The sequence below is a fragment of the Diceros bicornis genome, chromosome 10 (genome assembly GCF_020826845.1).
Source record: "Diceros bicornis minor isolate mBicDic1 chromosome 10, mDicBic1.mat.cur, whole genome shotgun sequence".
NCBI classification, from domain to species: domain Eukaryota; kingdom Metazoa; phylum Chordata; class Mammalia; order Perissodactyla; family Rhinocerotidae; genus Diceros; species Diceros bicornis.
This window is the reverse complement of record NC_080749.1, coordinates 48,056,463-48,079,876: the sequence shown is the minus strand read 5'-3', so window position 1 is coordinate 48,079,876 and position 23,414 is coordinate 48,056,463. Positions and strand designations below refer to the sequence as shown.

Sequence of the window (23,414 nt, the reverse complement as noted above, 5' to 3'; positions counted from 1 at the left end):
AGAGTCCTATAGACACACAGGTAAGGTAAAAGTTGAAGATACCAGTTAGTGAAATAATATTTAAAAAATAATTCTGATGTTCTTGTTTCCAGACATTACGTGCTGCTGGAAAAACATACATGATATTTTTTGTGCTAGTCATTTTCTTGGGTTCATTCTATCTGATAAATTTGATCCTGGCTGTGGTGGCCATGGCCTATGAGGAACAGAATCAGGCCACCTTGGAAGAGGCAGAACAAAAAGAGGCTGAATTTCAGCAGATGCTTGAACAGCTTAAAAAGCAACAGGAGGCAGCTCAGGTAAATTCACCAAATCAAATATTTTCTGTCTCATGGTATGATCCTCTTTTATTGTTTTAGTTGTTACAAAAATACTGGAGAGAAAGTGAGAGACAGATAATTGTTTGACTGTACTTAGAAGCTGATAGTATGGGGGATTAGTAAAGATTTCTACATTTTGATCATCTATAGATCATTTAGTTTAATTATGCTAAGATGTTTACAATATTGACCACAATAGAATTCTCTCATGTTATTTTAATCATCTTAAGATTTTTAGAATAAAAGATAAAATGTGATTTTTGGGTCTTCTCAAGTAAGAAACTTTTATTGAATGAGTATACTAGTATTAGGAGAAAATCCTAAGAAATCGTCTTTTCTTAGGAAAAAATTTATTGATTAGTATATAAAAAGATGTTCGTCGGGTTCTTAGAAGATAGTCTATTTCTTTCTTTTATCAAAAATATGTTGGCTTGTAATGTGGTTGCTTAATTGTCTTTCTTACATAAATAAGAAAGTCATCAAATAATATAATATTCTCTGATACAGCAGTATCCAATAGGCATATGAAAGTCACCAATCTTATGGAGATCAGGTAACCTAAGGATTTTGTTCTTATACAGAGGTGTCGGTACTCATAGTACAATAAAATACCTCTCCTATCACTTCCATCTTTCCTTACTCTTTCTGTGTAGCATACAAACTCACTGTCTTTACTATAAAAGAAAGTTGTTTTGGGAATATTAACTTATTTGCAAGAGTCCCTGTATTGAGGGTACTCTGGAAAACATCAAAAGTGCCAACTTAGTACCAGTACCAGCTGTGATCAAAAAGCATTGTTTTCATTCCATGCCCACGTGGCCAGCAAGAACCAGTGCTGAATGGAAGAAGGTAGGGATGGTATTTGGAGAGCTGAACATCTTGTCTTGCCTAGCAGAAACTACTGGCCCTTTCTTCTCCAGGCTCTTTGTCTCATTCCTCCTGCCTTTTGCTATGACCTCAAGTAACTCATCAGCTCTTCTCGCACGCTCCAGTTTCTTTCTCAGAGAAAAGAAGACAGCGATAATTAAATACCAATTTTAGGGTAAATCAAATTCCAAAAAGTAATATGAATTTATGTTCTTGTTGATGCCTGATTGATCCTTTTGAAATTGTGGTCTGTAAAGCATAATACAAACATAGTAAATGTTAGCACAGAGAAAACCAAATTAACTCTGAAAGCCTTCATTAGGTGGAAGGAAAAAAAATTCCCTCTTATACTTGCAGAACTTCTTCTATGTAAGGTCAGCTTGAGACAGCTAAATGGATTTTTTAAAATGCCACGCAAATACTTGAGCCATTTTTTAAAAAGATAAAGTCTTCCCTAGTGCCATGCTAAAACCATTTCTCCTCAATGCAGCAGGCAGCAGCTGTAACCACCTCCGAGCATTCCAGAGAACCCAGTGCAGCAGGTGGGCTCTCAGACAGCTCATCCGAAGTCTCCAAGTTGAGTTCCAAGAGTGCTAAGGAAAGAAGAAATCGGCGAAAGAAAAGAAAACAGAAAGAGCAGTCTGGTGGAGAAGAGAAAGATGAGGATGAATTCCACAAATCTGAATCTGAAGACAGCATCCGGAGGAAAGGGTTTCGCTTCTCTATCGAAGGGAATCGGTTGACGTATGAAAAGAGGTACTCCTCCCCGCACCAGGTATGGCACTGCTGAGTTCAGTGATGCGTAGATGAAAATGAGAATGCTGAGGAGAGGGGGAGAATTAAGTGGGACTTAGGAATTTTCATCAACTGAATTGACTGTTATGTTTATTATATTTAAACCTATCTTTTCTTCACATAGTTATGAGAAAATTTTACTCCGCATATTTGTAAGTCTACGGCTTGCTGTAGTTGAGATAACACTGGGTTGAAGGTCAGGAGTCCTGGATTCTCATCCTGATACTGTCTGCTGGTACTTGTAACTAATGACATTTAATCCCTCTGGTCCTCAGCCTGTTTAATGAAAAACAATGTGGATATTGGGCTAGCTGATCAGCAATGTTTTTTTGGTTATTTTATGTTGTTTTTTTCCCCTAACTTATTTTTTTGTGTGTGAGGAAGACCAGCCCTGAGCTAACATCCATTGCCAATCCTCCTATTTTTGCTGAGGAAGACTGGCGCTGGGCTAACATCCGTACCCATCTTCCTCTACTTTATATGGGACGCCGCCACAGCACGGCTTGACAAGCGGTGCGGCGGTGCGCGCCTGGGATCCGAACCTGCGAACCCTGGGCCACAGAAGCAGAGCATGTGCACTTCACTGCTGGGCCACCGGGCCGGCCCCATCCCCTAACTTCTTTATAAACCATCATTCATGCTTCTGAAAATATTAGTCATGGTGTATTTTATCGAAAATCACATTGCTCTGAATTTCAGAAATCTTAACTTAGAGTTCCAACAATACTGTACCTTATAGATGAAACAGGAATAATAATTAATTTAAAGCGATTTTAGAAAGATGAACTAAAACAATTTGTGAAAAGTGTTGTCCCTGAAAGGAAAAAGCAATGAAAACAACTTGGCCTTGTTAAGGTCATGCTGCTGATGTTTATCGAATGTTTACAATGTCCATAGTAATGTACTAAGAATGTTTCCTTTTGAACTAGAAAAATGGTGGTTCAGGGTTTTGTTTTTTCACTATCTTAAAGTTGCCATCTATCTCCCCGTTCGTTAATGTCAAGAACTAGAAACCTTCTCTTATAAAACTAATTTAATTTAATCTACATGCACATAAAATGAGAATGTTAAAATGAATGAATCACATTCTATTATGAATGCTGAAATCTCCTTCAACTTAATCTTGCAAAATAAAAGCACATTTCAAATGGCTATATTAATATGATTTTACATTTTTTTTTTGGTTTCACACTTTTAGTCTTTGTTGAGCATACGGGGCTCCCTATTTTCGCCAAGGCGAAATAGCAGAACAAGTCTTTTCAGCTTTAGAGGGCGAGCAAAGGATATGGGATCAGAAAATGATTTTGCTGATGACGAGCACAGCACCTTTGAGGATAACGAGAGCCGGAGAGACTCCTTATTTGTGCCCCGACGACATGGAGAGCGACGCAACAGTAACCTAAGTCAGACCAGTAGGTCGTCCCGGATGCTGGCAGTGTTTCCAGCGAATGGGAAGATGCACAGCACTGTGGATTGCAATGGTGTGGTTTCCTTGGTTGGTGGACCTTCGGTTCCTACATCGCCTGTTGGACAGCTTCTGCCAGAGGTGATAATAGATAAGCCAGCTACTGATGACAATGTAAGGAAGTTTTAAATAGTTCAGGCATGGCTGGCCCATTATTGCTGCACCAGCCAGTGTTTCTACAGAATGGAACCCCTTGAGAATGATTCCTGGTGGTCAAGCTGTGAATGCACCTGCATCTTGTAATACCTTTAATAGACTAACCAACTAAAACTTAAAGCCTCAACACTCTTTTGCATAACACCTGAATGCATTTACCTATTAAACATGCTAAGGATAAATGAGATATAATCATAAATGACCGCCTCCAGTTGGGAGGATTTGCTATATACCCATGCTGAACTTAGATAGCAAGACATCCTCTAAAGCCTTGGTATAAAAGTAAATGAATGATTCCTATGTTTAAGTGTAAAGGGTGTATAATAAATCTTTCCAACAATTTCTTCAATAGAGCTCTGCTTTAGTTTAGAAGATTTTCAAGAACACTGTGCTTAGATAGCTTCATTGTTATCTTAAAATTTCTAGTACTCATATGAGTTTTACTAAAAAAAAAAATGCTGATATAGGTCTTCTCAAAACTAATCTAAATGAAGACACAAATAAATTATTAATACAGACAGATAAAAGAATTGTCTGTGTACAAAGGTATGTTATGCGTTTGTGAATGTATACCCAGATGAGAAATTTCCTGACACATGCTGGCTCTTTTTAGACTGTTAACTCACTTGGAAATATATCAGCATGATGAGGCATGACTGACAGGTCAGCATTAGATGACTTATTGCTTTGGTACCCTGGATGAAACTGTTGCCCATGCAGCATGTGTGTTTTTTTTCAACCTATAGTTTGTGTTGTCAATGACCGTGTATGTCTTGTGTCCAGCAAATGAGATGGCAGCTATGTGTGTTGTAATCATTTGTATATCTTTAAAAACAAATGGCTACCTTCTCAAAATAAAATGCCTTGGTCATTTATGTGACTTTTCAAGTTACTAGTTTTTTCCTATTAGTTCAGAAATAAGGATAACCATTAAATGTGTCTCTCAAGAGATTTATGTACTCTATCAAAATTACATTATGTCTCATAAAATTGTGAAATCAGAGGGTAAAAAAGCTGTTGTTGCTGTATGACTAAATGGTTAACAGTTTGGACATTCCAGGTTAATGATACAATAAGTCAGCAATATCTGCCATCACCAATTAAATATGAAAGTGCATGATGCATGTGTTTCATGAAATTCACTATATCACATTTGGTTGTTTGCTTATCATATTGCTCAAATTAATCATTTAATACATTAGCATTTTCTTTACAGGGAACAACCACTGAAACTGAAATGAGAAAGAGAAGATCAAGTTCTTTCCATGTTTCCATGGACTTTCTAGAAGATCCTTCCCAAAGACAGAGAGCAATGAGTATAGCCAGCATTTTAACAAATACAGTGGAAGGTTTGTAACAAATTCCATTTCCATTTCAATTATTTTCACTAAACTTATATTGACTCATTTGAAACAAATATCTCTATTTGAGTTGGAAACAGTGCACTTCAAAGAGAGTATAATAGGTCTTATTTAAGAGTTATTTGTTATACCCACGCATATATTCTAGAAGCTTTAAAAAGTTACTTAAACTCAATGATATTGGAACTCTAAAGAATGTTTTCCAGGGGCCGGCCCGGTGGCGTAGCGATTAAGTGCCCACGCACTCTGCTGCAGCGGCCCGAGGGTTTACAGGTTCAGATCCCAGGCGCACACCGATGCACCGCTTGTCAAGCCATGCTGTGGCAGCATCCCATATAAAGTAGAGGAAGATGGGCATGGATGTTAGCTCAGGGCTAATCTTCCTCACCAAAAAAAAAAGAAAGAGTGTTTTCTTGTGTGTGGCAATGCCTTAAAAATGCAGAATAAAGTGTTTCTCTTAGGGGTTTTTAATTCTGTTGGTCATAGTGACCCTCTCTTCTGTTCCACTTGGTTTAGGATTTCCAACATCATCCTAAATACTCTCCAGATTGGAGGCGAGGAGTAGGTCATTTTTGCAAAATAAAAACAAACTAAAAAGATGATTCGTGGTTCACACTGATCCCTACCCTGTTTCTTATAGCCTGAGGATGGCAGCTTAGCCAGACATTAACATAGGATTACACACAATATCTACAGTACCCCAACCCCTATTCCAATTAAGACTTCATTTAAAAGACCATTCGCTTAATATAAGGCCAAGTGCTGGGCCACATTATCAATGCATACGAGAAAAAAACTATTTTTTTCTACCTCTGCTCTATATGTATGTCTGAAGGAATGTCTTTGGGAGTCTAAAGAGTAAATTCTATACTTTTTTTTTCAAGTACAAAAGAGGTTGACTCTGTAGCAAATAGAAATGGGTTGATTATTAAAAAGAAGTCCAGTGGATCTGAGATAAATACATATATATGTATATAAAATATATCTTCTGGTGGTTGTTCTTTTTTTTTTTTTTTTTAAATCTAGAACTGGAAGAATCCAGACAGAAATGCCCACCCTGTTGGTATAAATTTTCCAACATATTCTTAATCTGGGACTGTTCACCATATTGGTTAAAAGTGAAACATATTGTCAACTTGGTTGTGATGGACCCATTTGTGGACCTGGCCATCACCATCTGTATTGTCTTAAATACTCTTTTCATGGCCATGGAGCACTATCCCATGACAGAACATTTCAATAATGTGCTTACAGTAGGAAACTTGGTAAGCATATTGGAAGGTAAATGTGTTCAGTCTTCAAATTTTCTGTTTGAGAAACTGTTTACATTTAATCACTCATAGCGGTCTTTCCACCACCCTTCCTGCATCCTGGCTCCCAAAAGATGGGAATTACATCTAGCTGGCTATACCATACCTTTTGTTAAAAATAATGGCCCTAAAGTCAAAGCAAAAACTGAGGACAGTAATAGGCATAGGCCTACAGTACTACTTGAAAAGTCAATATTGATATTTACACCTTTTTCAAGGTGCAGAAGCAGTTCAGAGTTTAAGGGCACGGTTTCTCTACCTATAGAAGGCTAACATAAAATTGTAGATCTTTTTATCTTGCTTAGTCATCATCATTATAAGCAATAATTAAACAACTCAAAAATGTCTCCAGCTTTTCCACTTCTGGGATCCAGGTAGGACATGTATTGTTTCATCCATCTATTCTATATCAAAATCATAAAATATTGAAAACCTCCAGTACATTTTGTGTATTATATGGTTAACAAGGCCATTTTTGGTGAAGGATGCCACTTAATTTTTTCTTTTCTGTACTTAAAAAACATAAATTATTAAAGTGTTTGTCAATTAACTCAACTTAGGAATATTAGCTTTTATTTGCTGAAAGGAAGAGGTCTCTAAACTAATGTATCCATTTGCCATAATATTTGTTTTAATGTTTAGGATTTTTGGTGGTAACATCCTGCATTGGAGTATTTATATTTTTTAAACTTTTCAAAAATTTTATATGGAAATAAATTTATTTTTTTATGTGCATAATGAATTGATAATAGTAATGCATATATTATAATAATAGATATACATGTATAATAACTGTATCTGATTTGAGGGAAATAAGAATAAGCTTATAGATAAATAAAACTGTTCATGGGCAAAATCTTGTCAGTGCCTGTGCTGTATAAAGCCTGAAGGAAAAGGCAGTTTAATGTAATGTAATTAACATTGGTTAAAAATAGATTTGCACTCAAATCCTAGTTTTGCCGTTTTCTAGCCATATGATTATTGGACAAGTCATTATGCTCATCTGAAGATCTGTTTCCTCATCGGTGAAGTAATAGTTATAATATCTGCATTAGCTGCTTAATAAACTTCTGTTAGGAGAAAAAGCAATAATGTATATGAGAGACTTTTAACTATAAATTACTGTACAAATGTAAGCTAGTAATAGAATCGTTATGGGGAAAGTAGCATAAATATTTTGTTCTAAAAGCAAACACTATGTCATTCTACTTTATCATTATCTGATGGAATTAGAGTAATTTTGTTTTGATCTTAGGTTTTCACTGGGATCTTTACAGCAGAAATGTTTCTGAAAATTATTGCCATGGATCCTTACTATTATTTCCAAGAAGGCTGGAATATCTTTGATGGTTTTATTGTGACGCTTAGCCTGGTAGAACTTGGCCTCGCCAATGTGGAAGGATTATCAGTTCTTCGTTCATTCCGATTGGTAAAAAACAAGAAAAAACCAGCAATATAAACAAAAATCTTTCCAACAATCAGAGTCCTTGCGTAGTACTGTCATAGGTTTTACCACACGACCATTAAGTTTTTGTAACATTTGCATTGTCAAAAACTGTCCCTAAATAGATAAAATTATTCCCACATAGAAATTCCCATTTAGAAAAACCTTTATTCCAAAGAGCATAGTCAGGTAAAGTTTAATATATTACTCAGTTGCCGTTCTCACTTATTGTTTCTAGAGATAACTACAGTTAATATTTCTGGGTCTAAGGAAATATTTTTATGAAGATGTATCAAATTTTACTAGTAACTTGAAAATATAAACAGTCATTTATAGTGTTGGATGATGATCAGATACAAGATGTGCATGCAGGAACTCTTCCTAATTCTACCTCTGGAAAATATGCTCCCTCCCAAAATTAGAGGAGAGAAATGAGTAAATTACTTAACATGCTCATTAATTCACATATATGTCCTTGCAAATCAGGGAAAGAATTACAAAGTCATGGGAAATACTCCAAGTTTTTCAATGCGGGGGCATCTAGCTATATCAATGCCCCAAAGGAGCATTAATGAATAATAAACACTTTCCTCCACTTATAGTAGGGCTCAATATGATCTTACTTTGCATGCTATTAACAAATGAATGTCTTTCAGCAGAGATCATTGAGATTCAGATGTTAATATTAGTATCAAGCATGGTATGCCTTAGGCCCATCTTCATAAAACAAATTAAGGACAGTTGAACCTCAAGTAATCATTAAAAATTCACTTTCAGGGAAAATGATCTACATAGTTAAAATATGGAAGAACCAGATTCTTCCTAGGGGGTCCAAAAAGTAGCCATGAGCCTGAGAGGGTTCAAGTTCAGGGCAGATGTTGTAAGAGATTCTATTTTAATCATCATTTCTTGCTAAACCTCAATATATGTAATGCTTTTAAAGATAATAATATATATTAATTTTTTCTTTTCCAGCTCCGAGTTTTCAAGTTGGCAAAATCTTGGCCAACATTAAATATGCTGATAAAGATCATTGGCAATTCAGTGGGGGCTCTGGGAAATCTAACTTTGGTGTTGGCCATCATAGTCTTCATTTTTGCCGTGGTTGGCATGCAGCTCTTTGGTAAAAGCTACAAAGATTGTGTCTGCAAGATCGCCGGCAACTGTGAGCTCCCCCGCTGGCACATGAATGACTTTTTCCACTCCTTCCTGATTGTGTTCCGTGTGCTGTGTGGAGAGTGGATAGAGACTATGTGGGACTGTATGGAGGTTGCTGGTCAAGCCATGTGCCTTACTGTCTTCATGATGGTCATGGTGATTGGAAACCTAGTGGTATGTACCCATTTAAGATATGTATTTCAGAAACAGATTAAGAGTGTAATAGAATGGTGACCATTTTGTACCATACAAAAATGATGATTATTACTTTAAAAAGTCTCTGACGTTGGATATACTTATAGTCTCACTTTTACAACACAGCAATATAACAGTGACCCTACAGTTTTATACTCAACTCCACTTTGTCAATCATTTCATCACATTATTACATGAGTTCCAATAGAGTATCATCTTGAAGACAGGCCTAGAAGGATATACCAGGAACATTTTACGAATTTAGAGACAAGGAAAGGAGAAGTCTGAAAAAAAAAATTTAGAGAAAGCCCAATCTTACCTGCCAGTATAGAACTAAAAAGTGGTGCCTTTAAGCGTTCAAAGTAATTTTACCATTTCCTTGCCCCTTAATGGCATATAGCATTCAGTCACTCTATGTTATATGGCAGATGTGTTAGCCAATGTGGGCTAGTCAATTCTCTAGTGACTTCAGTCAAAACAAGGGTTGGCTAATGATGCCTAAGATTATCCAAATGGAGTAACCAATCAGTTCTTCTCTCTCTTAAGTTTGGAACATTAACTACTCTTTATAGTACGGAAATATATAATATATTTCAATGGGTATATACATTAATGTGCCAGTCTCGTGGAAATATTAGGGATTATTTATAAATAGTTCTCCTAATTAGTCAACAGTGGGGTATTAGAAATACAATAGGTTCAATAGTGTCAATGCCTATGTTAAGCCCCTAATTCTCATTCTGGGTCTTAATGGTTATTTTTCAATTAATTTCCAATTCAATATCTCTGCTTATCAAAAAAGAGACTATAGAATGTATTTAAATCCAAAATTGCAAACACTAATAATTTTTAAGCTTAGAAGTCTTGTATAATACATATATCAAACTGTTTTCTTATAATCATACAATTTTATAGTACATACCTCAATCTGTTTTCTATAGTCATACGACTTAGCTAAACTTTAGGTCAGCTCATTCGACTTCTTCCTTTTATAAGTGGGAGAGCTTACGACCAACAGAAATCATGTCTTTACCCCAGGATGTATGGTGAAATAGCTATTGAGCCAGATCACAAATTCAGACTGCCCAAATTCTAGTCACTATGCTGTGGTGTTTCTTTCTCATCTAGTTGTTAGAATTTATAATCTCCTCCACACTTAGAGGAATAAGTGATCTCAATCTGCTCTTCTTTACATTGGAGTGAAATTATAATCATGTTTTTGTCATTTTTAAGGTCCTGAACCTCTTTCTGGCCTTGCTTCTGAGCTCATTTAGTGCAGACAACCTTGCAGCCACTGACGATGATAATGAAATGAACAATCTCCAAATTGCTGTGGATAGGATGCACAAGGGAATAGCTTATGTGAAGAGAAAAATATATGAATTTATTCAACAAGCCTTTGTTAGAAAACAAAAGATTTTAGATGAAATTAAACCACTTGATGACCTAAACAACAAGAAAGACAATTGTATGTCCAATCATACCACAGAAATTGGAAAAGATCTTGACTATCTTAAAGATGTAAATGGAACCACAAGTGGGATAGGAACTGGCAGCAGTGTTGAAAAATACATTATTGATGAAAGTGATTACATGTCATTCATAAACAATCCCAGTCTTACTGTGACTGTACCAATTGCTGTAGGAGAGTCTGACTTTGAAAATTTAAACACAGAGGACTTCAGTAGTGAATCAGATCTGGAAGAAAGCAAAGAGGTAAGATTTTATGGATGTGGGTAGGTATAAATTTATACGTATATACATGTATTATATTGCCTGTATTTATGATTATATATTTTCCATCTAGAATTTTTTTTCCATCATATAAAATTTTATTTCACTGAGGAACCAAAAATTGAAACACAGGATGATGATTGATAAATTGAAAAACAATATAGTATATATGTGAGTTTTCTCAACCTTAGGAATGGATATTTTTTAGATGATGAATGAATAAATGAACCAAGAAATGCTCCAAGAAATGAGCAAACATTATGAGATTTAATCCTTATAATAACCTAGAAAGTAATGTGTTATTATTCTAATTTTTCAGATAAGAAAACTAGCTTAGGGAGCTTAAGGTCATATAACTAACGAGGAGTTTAGCTGAGAATTGAACTTATAGCCTTTGTTTATAAGTTCTGTATAGCCTCCTTTGCATCATGTTGGCTCATTTACATGGAAGAGAACTTAACAACAAGTATTCTATGTAGTTCCTCCAATTAAAATTATATTGACCTATGTATTAATCTTCCAGGCTACTATAACAATATACCATACACCAGGCAGTTTAAACAACCAAAATGTATTTTCTCACATTTCTGGAAACTGGAAAGTCCAAGCTCAAAGTGCTAGCAGGGTCAATGTCTGGTGAGAGCTCTCTCCTTGGGTTGCAGTCGGCCACCTTCTTACTGTGTCATCAGATGGCCTTTCCTCAGTGTGTGTGTGTGGAGAGAGAAACTCTAGTGTCTCTTCTTCTTACAAGACCACCAGCCCTATCAGATTAAGACCCCACTCTTATGACTTCATTTAACCTTTATCATTACCTCACAGGCCCTATCTCCAAATACAGTCACATTGGGATTTAGGGCTTCAACATATTAATTTTGGGGGAGCACACTTCAGTATATAGCAACTTACTTAGAAATATTAAGCTGAAATCTAGTGGATATAAAAGATAATTCGAAAGAAGTCTAGAACAAAACACCTTCACTTCCCATTTATTGTGTGGAAGTCTCAAAAACAGTAAGGTGTCTTTTAAGTTACATAATCTAATTTTTAAAATTTATTTAAAGACTTTACTTTTTTAGAGCAGTTTTAGATTCATAGAAAAATTGAAAGAAAGGCAGAGAGATTTCCCATATACCTCCTGCCCCTACACATGCATAGCCTCCCCCACCAATATCCACCGCCAGAATGGTACATTTGCTGTAGTTGATGAATCTACGTTGACACATCATTATCACCTAAGGTCTATAGTTTACATTAGGGTTCATTTTTAGTATTGTACACTTTATGGGTTTGGACAAATATATAATGACATGTATCCACCATTATAGTATCATACAGAGCAGTTTCACTGCTCTAAAAATCCTCTGTGCTCTGCCTATTCATCCTTCCGTCACCCCTAACCCATGGCAAACACTGATCTTTTTACTGTCTCCAGCGTTTTGCCTTTTCCATAATATCAGATAGTTGGAGTCATATAGTATGTAGCCTTTTCAGACTGGCTTCTTTCACTTAGTAATAGTCATTTCAGTTTCCTCCATGTCATTTCACGGCTTTAGCTCATTTCTTTTTAGTGCTAAATAATATTTCATTGTCTGGATGTACCACAGTTTATTTATCCATGCACCTACTGAAGGACATCTTGGTTGCTTCCAAATTTTGGCAATTATGAATAAAGCTGCCATAAACATGCATGTGTAGGTTTTTGTGCAGACATATGTTTTCAACTCCTTTGGGTAAATACCAAGGAGGGCACTTACTGGATTGTATGGAAAGAGTAAGTTTGGTTTTGTAAAAAGCTGCCAAACTGTCTTCCAAATTGGCTGTACCATTTGGCATTCCAAGTAGCAATGAATGAGAGTTCCTGTTGCTTCACATCCTCACCAGCATTTAGTGTTGTCAGTGTTCTGGATTTTGCACATTCTGATAGGTGTGTAGTAGTATCTCACTATTGTTTTAATTTGCATTTCCCTCATGACGTATGATGCAGAGCATCTTTTTATATGCTTATTTGCCACCTGTATATTTTCTTTAGGAAAGTGTCTGTTAAGGTCTTTGGCCCATTTTTTAATCAAGTCATTCGTTTCTTTATTCTTGAGTTTTAAGAGTTCTTTGTATATTTTGGATAACAGCCCTTTATCAGATGTGTCTTTTGCAAATATTTTCTCCCAGTTTGTGGCTTATCTTGTCATGCTCTTGACAGTGTCTTTCACAGAGCAGAAATTTTTAATTTTAATGAAGTCCAGTTTATCAGTTCTCTCATGGATCATCCTTTTGGTATTGTATGTAAAAAATCATCACCGTGCCCAAGATCATCTATATTTTCTCCTATCCTATCTTCTAGAAGTTTTATAGTTTTGCATTTTTACAGTAAGATTTGTGATCCATTTTGAGTTAATTTTTCTGAAGGGTTTCAAGTCTGTGTCTAGATTCATTTTTTGCATGTAGATGTCCAGTTGTTCCAGCACCATTTGTTGAAAAGATTATCTGTGCTCCATGATATTGCCTTTGCCCCTATGTCAAAGATCAGTTGACTATATTTATGTGGGTTTATTTCTGGGCTCTCTAGTCTGTTATGTTGATCTATTTGTCTATTCTTTCACCAATACCACACTGTCTTGATTACTGTAGCTTTTTAATAAGTCTTGAAGTTGGATAGTGTCAATCATCTGACTTAGTTCTTCTTCAATATTGTGCTGGCTATTCTGGGCCTCTGCCTCTTCATATAAACTTTAGAATCAGTTTGTTGGTATCCATAAAATAACTTGCTGGGATTTTGAATGAAATTGCATTGAGCAGTAGATCAAGTTGGAAAGAACCGATATCTTGAATATACTGAGTCTTCTGACCCATAAATATAGAATATTTCTCCATCTATTTAGTTCCTCTTTGATTTCTTCATCAGAGTTTTGTAGTTTTCCTCACATAGATCTTGTACATATTAGATTTATACCTCAGTATTTTATTTTGGGGTGGTGCCAATGTAAATGTTTTTTTTTTTTAATTTAAAATTCCACTTGTTAAGTACTGGTATATAGGAAAATGATTGACTTTTATATATTAACTTTGTATCCTGCAACCTTGATATAATCACTTATTAGTTCCAGGAAGATTTTTTGTTGTTGTTGATTCTTTTGGTTTTTCTACATAAACAATCATGTCGTCTGCAAACAAAGACAATTTTATTTCTTCCTTTCCAATCAGTATACCTTTTATTTCCTTTTCTTGTCTTATTGCATTAGCTACAACTTCCAGTACAATGTTGAAAAGGAGAAGGGACATACTTGCCTTGTTCCTGATCTTAGTGGAAAAGCTTGTAGTTTCTCACTATTAAGTAGATGTTAGCTGTAGGTTTTTTGTAGGTGTTCTTTGTCAAGTTGAGGAAATTTTTCTCTATTCCTAGGTTACTGAGAGTTTCTGTCATGACTGAGGGCTTGGTTTTATCAAATGCTTTCTCTGCAACTATTGATATGATCATGTGATTTTGCTTTAGATTGTTGATGTGATGGATCACATTGATTGATTTTCACATGGTCTAAATATTTTAAAGGATTGAACACTATCAAAGATATTCTACTATGGACGTAATTCTATTAGAATTATGTCACCCTGCCCAAGGGTAACTATATTGCATTTGACAGTTTTTCAAGTAACATATCATAGGCAAATGACATTCTTTTGAATTATTGATTATGTCCCTTTAAAGATGTTCCAACCTTTTATAATGAGTCTGTGAATAAGCTAGGTTGTCCTCCACATTTCAGATTTGGGGCCAATATTAGAGCTAGAAGCTGCTGCCTTGACCCCAGCCTGTGGGCTTCATAGGTAAATCAGGTTTGTGTAGTGAGAGGGGGAGAGAGAGTGCAGAGATATAATGGTAGGGGGATCCTTGTCACATTTCACGTGTCCGTGGAAAAGGATTCAGGAAAATAATGATAGATAATTTTTGCAAAATATTGTGGAGTTTTTTCAAGACTTTTTATTTTGAATTTTATCTCAGTTCTAACTTTGTTCATTAAAAACTTGGGTTTTGCTAAAGAATCAGATGGAGACTGATTTTTTGAAAAATGATTATCTTTATAAAATGGTTCTAAAGTTTTGTTAAAATAAATTTGGCAATATTTTTTCTAGTCTGATTTTATTCCTCTTGAATCTTCAGACATTTAATATTTGATGAAGACTAATAGCTAGTACATACTATTTGATGAATTAAAAAAGAAACTATTTTATTACAAAGACCATTCATAACAAATATTTTTATGCAAAAATTTAACATGATTTATATACTTATACTGTTTGTATTGATCAGTGTTAACAGGAACACTGATCTCTTTATAAAAAAGTGACTTATCAGGGCTGGCCCAGTGGCGTAGTGGTTAAGTTGGCATGTTCCACTTTGGCTGCCTGGGGTTCATGGGTTTGGATCCTGGGCACAGACCTGCACACTGCTTATCAAGCCGTGCTGTAGAAGGTGTCCCACATATACAGTAGAGGAAGATGGGCATGGATGTTAGCCCAGGGCCAATCTTCCTCTTTTTCCTGAGGAAGATTGGCAACAGATGTTAGCTCAGGGTTAATCTTCCTCACCAAAAAAAAAAAAAAAAAAAAAAGTGACTATCCACTGAACCCCTGGAGGCAGTTCTGTTTCTTCATATTCTGTGTCATTTTATATCTTGGAATACTGCATTAATTGAAAATTTAAATGTTAGATTAGTAGAAACTTTAGAGAAAATTTAATGCAGTATTTCTCAAATTATGAGTCATGACTCTGTAGGAGTTGATAAACCAATTTACTGTACCAGTAATTTTTTTGTTTGTTTGTTTATTGCAGTAACATTGGTTTATAACATTGTATAAATTTCTGTACCAGTAATTTTAAAAAGTTTTTTAATTAAATAGAATAGATGACGTCAGAGCCCATTGCATGATGTAGAGAGTACTGATGAATGGAGCTTTTGCTGCCTGTGCTGAACTTGAATGCGTTGCTTTTCTAATTAGAATGTAACCAGTAAGTCCCTGGGTTTAGTACATGAAGTTCAGGAGTTAAGTATGAGAAACATTGTTTCAGCTTTTTGAAGGTAGTGATCATGAAGCTTTCCCAATCCCAGGCAGAATAAATGGCCTCTTTTTTGGTTCCTGGAGATAAGGCACAGAGTATGGGTAACAAACAACTCATGTTCTGGGCTCACGCATCATGCAAAGTATCATAATATTTTATTATAACTACTTATATGCATGCATGTCTCTCCTTTTATGTTACGATATATTTGTACATGTTTGGTACAAAGTAGGCACTCAGATCATACTTTTCCAGCTCATTTAATTCTTTTTAATAGAACCATTTTGAAGGATTTTCATCATCACACTTGCTCTGATGAGAGCATACTTGAAAATATAGTTTGATTTCCCATGATCCAGACTCCATTTTTCTCTTGATTCAATCTAATATTGAGTTAGATCTTACTGTTTTTATCTTTGTTAGCCATTTTACCTTGTCAATTTGTATCCGGCTTCTAGGAAAGTAATAATCCCTCATCTTTTTCACATGAATTACTGTTGAAATGCAGTTGTAGTTCATCCACCTGAAATTTTTATATTAAATACTGAACCTTCTATTCATCCCCATTACATTTCAATTTCTTTCATTCATGTCTGAATCTGGCTTTCTATAAATGTTCTTTTATAGACTATCATATTGTCCCAAATTTCTTGGCACTTTTCTTCATCATTTCTTCCTTCTTAGTCAGAAATAAACCCATGCAAAATTGTTTCTCCTTATTGCCTCCTTACTTTTATATTATACTCTCTTCATCAAAGCAAGGCACAGTTTATGAGATGCTCTGCTTTTAGCGGAATTAAACTGACAGCAGAGGCCCCAAAAGGTGAAGATTCTTTATTCTTTGTTAGGAATGCAGCCTGTAGTATATTAATGTACTCTCATCATTTTAGTTCTTTCTGTTTTGGCCTTTATTCTTTTGCCTACCTTCGTTTATTCATCAGTTACTATGTGCCAGGGGGTGTACTAGACAATGGATGATACTAATAAGACATGATTCTGTTTATGTATATATATATTATGTATACACATTTTAGCAAAATGACTTTCTTTCATATGTATGTACTTATATATACACAGACATATACGTACATATATTATTTTTTAGAAAGATGACTTTCAACCTTTAAATATGAATTTCCATATTTCCTTATTGACTCAAAAAGTTTCCTGTCATGACTTCTAATAGATCGGTTTTATTTAAATATTTAATGTTTTCGTTCCTGAATTTCAATAATGAGTTTTATCTATGAGTTATTATAATACCCCAGAAATTAGATTAATGCCTTGAGTTAAAATTACAAGTGCTCATTGTTTATTATCCAAAGTCTAAGCATTTGTTTTCAGACATGTGAGGCCACAATTATAATGTTCTTGGTAATACATTATTCTCTGGAGCCAAATACTGGGTTATATAATTCCATTTTAGCCACTTACTGTGTGACTACCTAATCCTCAGTTTTCTCACCTCACTAATGGCGATAATACTACCTACTTCATAGTTTTGGGGAGTATTAAATGAGATAATAAATGTGAAGTACTTAGCATAGTCCCTGATATATACTAAGTACTCAATAAGCTGTCATTATTATTATTACTAGTAGCATTCCCGCTACTCTATAAGTTTTTTTATAAGTATTACTAGTAACATATTCTACTGTTTGTCTTTTCGTGTTTGTCTTCTGCCCTCTGTAATAAATTTACATGTTTATCTGGGGAGAGTGATAAATTTTGTATTTTCTGTTTAAATCATAAATTGTTTTCATTAAATTCTTGATTTGGTAAACTCCTTAAATATTTTAAGAAAACTGTTTCTCTGAATGGCATTCCAATCAGAAAGAATAAATATGCAAAAACCTAGAGACATGAAGCAATAGAGTGTGTTTGGAAACAATTAGTAGTTTGGTGTTGCTGGGACATAAAATCACAGGAGATGAGGCTAGAGGCGTAGACGAGGAGCAGATTGTCTCAGTTTCCAGAAAATCAACCATAGACCGATATGAAGAGACACAGTAAAATGGAGGCTTATGTTTTGCCTCATCCATAAGGTGCGCCCTCATGCCTCTCTGTCCCCTATTCCAGAACAAACTTGGGAGCTATCTTTTCTATACTTTGCCCTATTGGTCCCCAAATGCAGAAAAGACATAGTATGGGTCACATTTTATCACTTTTATAAGTCCCTTTGGACCTCAACCCTCAAAGTACAATCAAAGAACTTAAGGAATTATTTCTAAAACTGCAGAAAGTTTCTTGACTCATGCAGTAGTAAGAATAATGGATCAGCTAGAAATATGGGTTTCCACTGAAAGTTAATAATAGAGAACAGTGGCTTGCACAGGTTTTGAAGAGCTTTGAAAGCTGGGCAAAACTGCTAAGACTATGCAAAAGACAATATAAAATCATATTTCCCCAATTAGAAAGTAAGTTTCTTTGGTTATGGATTGTATTTATATAATTTTAATCCTCTGAAGCACCTACCACAATGTTGGGTCCATAAGTGTTCAATAACTTTTTGAGTTTGAGTTGATCTGTATGGACACAATACCAAGAGTCTGGTGGCCTTTACTATGGACAAATCACTAATTCTGTATTATCCAGTTTATTAATTTATAATAGGAGGACTTCTGTCCTATGGTGCTTATAGGACTGTTATGAGGATCTAAAAGCTGTTTGGAAGTTAAAAGTGCTCAAAAATATAAGGTGAGGATAGAAAAATTACTACTCTAATTCTGTTTAAATAAATACTTTTAAAATGAAGTGACTTGTTAAACTCATGCCACTTTGGAATAAAAACAACATACTGCTAAAGTAGTTAGGAAAAAACTACACTTGTTTTTGCAATGAGTGAGCTCCAGAATGAGTAAAAATGTCATTTAGGTCTTTGTAATTCAGGTCATGTTAATAATAGATATCATTTGTTGGGTGCTCACCATGCACAAAACACTGTTTGTAGGGTTTTGTATGAATTATCTCATTCAATCTTCACACCATGAGATAGATATTATTATTCCAGTCTCACATATAAGGAGATTGAAGAGAACGAGTTTAAATAGCTTGCTGAAGTCACACAAATAGTAAGGATTGATCCTGAACTTGAATCCAGGCAGTTGGCTACACAGTCTGTGTTCTTAACCATTACACTAAATCTCCTTAACAATGTCTGAAAATGTACTTTCCTTGGCATTTCTTTGAAATGAATGATACTGTTTATTGAAGAACTAAGAAATGGTGTCAGCTGTAGAGTTGGTGTTAACTACCAATCCCTCTTAACTGGGCAGAGGTTAATGACATAGCCAGGAATGTCTCAGAGTTTTCTCTCTCGGTCCTGGAGGGTCTTCCTCCTCCTGTGCTGGCCTGCACTTTAGACTGATCTGCTTCTGCACCCCATAATGACCTACGGAGGCCTAATTCTAATTACAGAGCACTTACTCTCCCAGACTATGGTTACTCAAAGTTGTGTTTTAGGAACATACCCTTTTGAGTTTAATGATACCTGAAGGAATCTTCCAAATCATTAGGAAGCACTTCTACAGTTGCATCATTAGCTTATGAAGTCTTTGAGAACACAGAAAACACTAACCATGTCTTATTCTCCTTAAGTCCATAGTACATACAAAATATGTATTAAATGAATGAATAAATGGGTAACATGAACAGTTACTTCTAGATCTCATTTGTCCTCTCAGTTATATCACCTGTGTTAAAATAGTATTTACTTGCTACTTACTGATATTTTTTCGTTTATTACTGTTATCTTTACTATATATGGGTTAAAGAACATATGACAATTTTCAACCTACGCATACGCTGCTGAATATCAGCAGACTAAATCTGTGCTTCCACAGAAAGTTTGACAGTGACAATGCTTGGTTTCAGTACGTGAGAGCAGGGATTATGTCCATTTCATTTACCACAGTACAGCCCACATTCATCACAGTGCTTCGCACACAGTTAGTGCCCAGTAAATATATGTTAAATAAAGAAATAGAATAGGAAGTCTCTGGTTAATCTTGAATCAAAATGAATATGTACCAAGACTTTTACAAATATCCAAATTCATGAACACCATAACATAATTTTCCCCGTGGAAAAACAACATATCTGAAATATTAAGAATCTACTGGGAGATAGGTGTCCATGCCTCCAACTTTTCTTTCTGTATTATCTCTTCACACATCCTCAGGGTCTCTGATGCAGCAAGTATTGCCTCCATCTTGAATTACACTTTCTCTTTTTAAGCCCTTGCTGCCAGCTTGTACACGTGGCAAGGCTCTCCCATCCTAAAATAAAATAAAATAATGTAAATTTTAAATGTCCCTTTGAACTCATCTCTTCCTCAAGTTTTTTCCTAATTCTCCCCTTGAATTCATTGCCAATCTTCTTTAAAAGATAGTTTATACTCAGTGTCTCCCATTTTCTATTGCTCAGTCACCTTCAAACATCTCAACTCTAGTTTCTACCTCTACCTTTCTCTCTCTCAAAAATCATCGGTGTTCTCTTAATCACCAAATTCAGTGGCCTTACTGTGCTTTTCCGTCTGCAGTATTTCCTAATTCTTTGAGGTCTATCATCCCCTAGCTTCCGAAAATCCATGCTACTTTCCTCCCAATCATATGATCTCCTTTTCAAATAGATTATGAGAAGCCTGAACTCATTCTCAACTTCTCTAATTGAAAGCCCCTCATCAAATTTATCACTAAAATCTATATTTATCTTCTAAACCCATCTACAATCTTGACCCCACTTCCCATCCTATTATTTTACCAGTATCAATAGAATTACCATTTGAAGCACAGTTACATGGAGGGAAAAAAGGACAGTCTTGAACACATCATGAGCAACTTGACAGCCTTGACCAGATCTGTTTCACCAGTTCTAATCTCCCATGACTCACTTCAATTCTAATCACCTAGTTCCGTGAAGTTTATACATTTTGACTTCATCATTTCTTGTTAGAAATTTCTTCTCCCTGTCACTCTCTGCAAAATCCAACAAAACAAAAAAAGTGACCTTTGAATTGTCAGTCCAGAATTTGTCCATTTATTCACTCAACAAAAATATATTGTTGTTTTATTGCTCACTATGTCAAGCAACTCAATTCTGGGCAGCCCTTTGAGACTCCCCCAAGTAGAATTACTAGCTGCATAACATGAAATGTATGTATTGCACTCTATTTCTCTGTTGTGTATCTGTTTATCCTACTTACTAATCTTGTGAGCAACTTGAGAACAAGAACTGTGGTTGTATACATCTTTGTACTTCTAGTAACTAGCACAGTACCTGGCCCAAACGAGATGCTCAGTCAATGTTAATCGGCGTCATATAAGTTAATAACACTTTTCATAAATACCTACATTTTTATCAGCTATATCTTCTGAAAGTGTTGTACAGAGAGAATAAACCAAGCAAGACTGGTCCTAGGTCAAATGAAGTAAGCAGTTTGCTCTTGGATGCACCTTCTCCTTTCTGAGGAGGGGACAAGGAGAGGGAAAGAGAGAAGAGGAAAGAAAACACTCAGAATTTTCGTATCATTAACTGACAGATGCTTAGGGAACAATTTGTAGAGTCGTACCTGGGCATTGGCTGGGTGTGTCCCTTCCAGCTCTTGCCTCTTTCCTTGTGTTGAGCTATATTTGCTCAGGGCCATGCTCTCTATGAGATGGCAACTACTCTCCGTGAAGAGTCCTACCATCTAGCCAGTGGATACCCAAATTCCCTCTCCCTTACAGCTAATTGATTACCAGGTACTGCCAACTCCACCTATCTTTGTCCACTTCTCTGCATTCTGACCACCTCTACCCAATGTCAGACCTCTATCATCTCTCAGTTTTATTGCTACAGCCTCCAAATGAATCTCCTACATTAATATTCCCCTCACTCATCTAGTCTCCACATGATAAGTGTTCTTTCTAAAAGAGAGATCTGGTCATAGCTCTCTCCACTTTCTAACCTTTCAGGAGCTGCCCATTGCTCCCAGTCTATCCTACTTAACACGGCCTACAGGTCCCTGCATTACTGACCTTTCCAGCCTCATTTAATAATACTCCCCACTCCTGCTCAGCCAACTACACTGATCTTTTGTTTCCTGAAACTCCCCATGCTTTATCAGGTTCTGATATTTATACCTGTTCTCTCTGTCTAAAATATTCTCCTACTCTGTCCTGCTTCATCTGACTCACCCCCACCCAACTCCTCCTTCTGGTCCCAATTGTCACTTTCTTCCACTCTGCTTTTGTTAGACTGAGTTACATGGTGCTGTCAAGATACCCTATACTAACCCTACCATAGTGTGTGGCAATTGTTTTCTTATCTGTATGTTCCATCTGATTTTGCACCCATAAGGGCAGGTACCAGGTCTACTATATTCACTATTTTATTTTTCAGCTCCTATTTTTGATGTTTGGCCTGTACTAATAGTTTTTGGTAGTCAAAAATGTCAAATATCAGCAATTACAGATATTACAAACTAGACAATATTGTTATGAAAATTGTTACCATTTATCCAGTAAGCAAATGCCAAACATTTCCCATGTGTTATCTTGTTCGATTCTTATAACAATCATGGGACGTAAAGACCATTTTACAAATTAGAAACTAATGCTGAAAGAAGTTAAGATATTTGCCTAAAGTCCATAAAATCAGAAACTGTGATTCAAACCCAAGCTTGTCTGACTCAAAACAGAACCTAAACTCTTTCACTATAATCACACAGTTTGCCTAGCCAGCAGGCACATTAAGTATTTGTTAAATATAAATTATCATTTAACGTTAAAAATTAATGTCAAAAGAACGTTAGAGACTGTATGCTCAATTCAGCAAAATGAATTTAACAATGGGAATACTCATTTGGTTTACAATTTTAGTTTCTAGATTGCGAATTATAAATGCAATTTTGCACATTTTTGTTTGTTTGTTTCTAACTTATTTGCATAACAATAAATTTCTGTTGACCCAATATGTGATGAGATGGTATGTTTCTTTTGTTCCTTTATATCTAATCATCAGTACAAAAATTCATGTTTGACATGCTTTAAAGCAGAGTATATTAGAGCTATATTCCTCCACCTTCATTCCTACCCTGCGCATGTGTTTGACTAACACTAAAATTCACAATTAATAAGAACAATTGAGGGCCGGCCCCGTGGCTTAGCGGTTAAGTGCGCGCGCTCCGCTGCTGGCGGCCCGGGTTCGGATCCCGGGCGCGCACCGACGCACCGCTTCTCCTGCCATGCTGAGGCCGTGTCCCACATACAGCAACTAGAAGGATGTGCAGCTATGACATACAACTGTCTACTGGGGCTTTGGGGGGAGAAAAATAAATAAATAAAATCTTTAAAAAAAAAAGAACAATTGAATATTTAGTAAATATGAATAATCCACTGAAGACTGTCCTTCCAACATATAGCTTGATGAAGAAATAACTCGGGTTTTAGGGATGATGTGGGAATTAATAAGTTAATATTTGACTTTTCTAGCTGCTCTGTGGTAATGCTAAATCTCAATACAGTGTCTTTTCCTTTGAAATTATATTGTTGCTTTATTGAGAGTCTTTGAGATCG

General features: G+C 35.7%; 1 protein-coding gene across 7 annotated transcripts in view; it reads left to right on the top strand.

Moving 5' to 3' along the window:
- Positions 1–23,414, top strand: part of SCN1A (sodium voltage-gated channel alpha subunit 1) — an 80,727-nt gene that overhangs the window by 25,234 nt on the left and 32,079 nt on the right. For 2 of the 7 annotated variants that reach the window (XM_058548625.1, XM_058548624.1), the window contains exons 9-16: positions 93–299; positions 1,681–1,962; positions 3,181–3,528; positions 4,820–4,952; positions 5,991–6,229; positions 7,530–7,703; positions 8,694–9,050; positions 10,305–10,787. In XM_058548625.1, coding sequence (XP_058404608.1) covers positions 93–299; positions 1,681–1,962; positions 3,181–3,528; positions 4,820–4,952; positions 5,991–6,229; positions 7,530–7,703; positions 8,694–9,050; positions 10,305–10,787 — 2,223 coding nt within the window. Of the gene's footprint in view, positions 1–92; positions 300–1,677; positions 1,963–3,180; positions 3,562–4,819; positions 4,953–5,990; positions 6,230–7,529; positions 7,704–8,693; positions 9,051–10,304; positions 10,788–23,414 lie in introns of all 7 variants that reach the window. The other 5 variants (XM_058548622.1, XM_058548627.1, XM_058548626.1 and 2 more) reach the window with 5 other exon arrangements.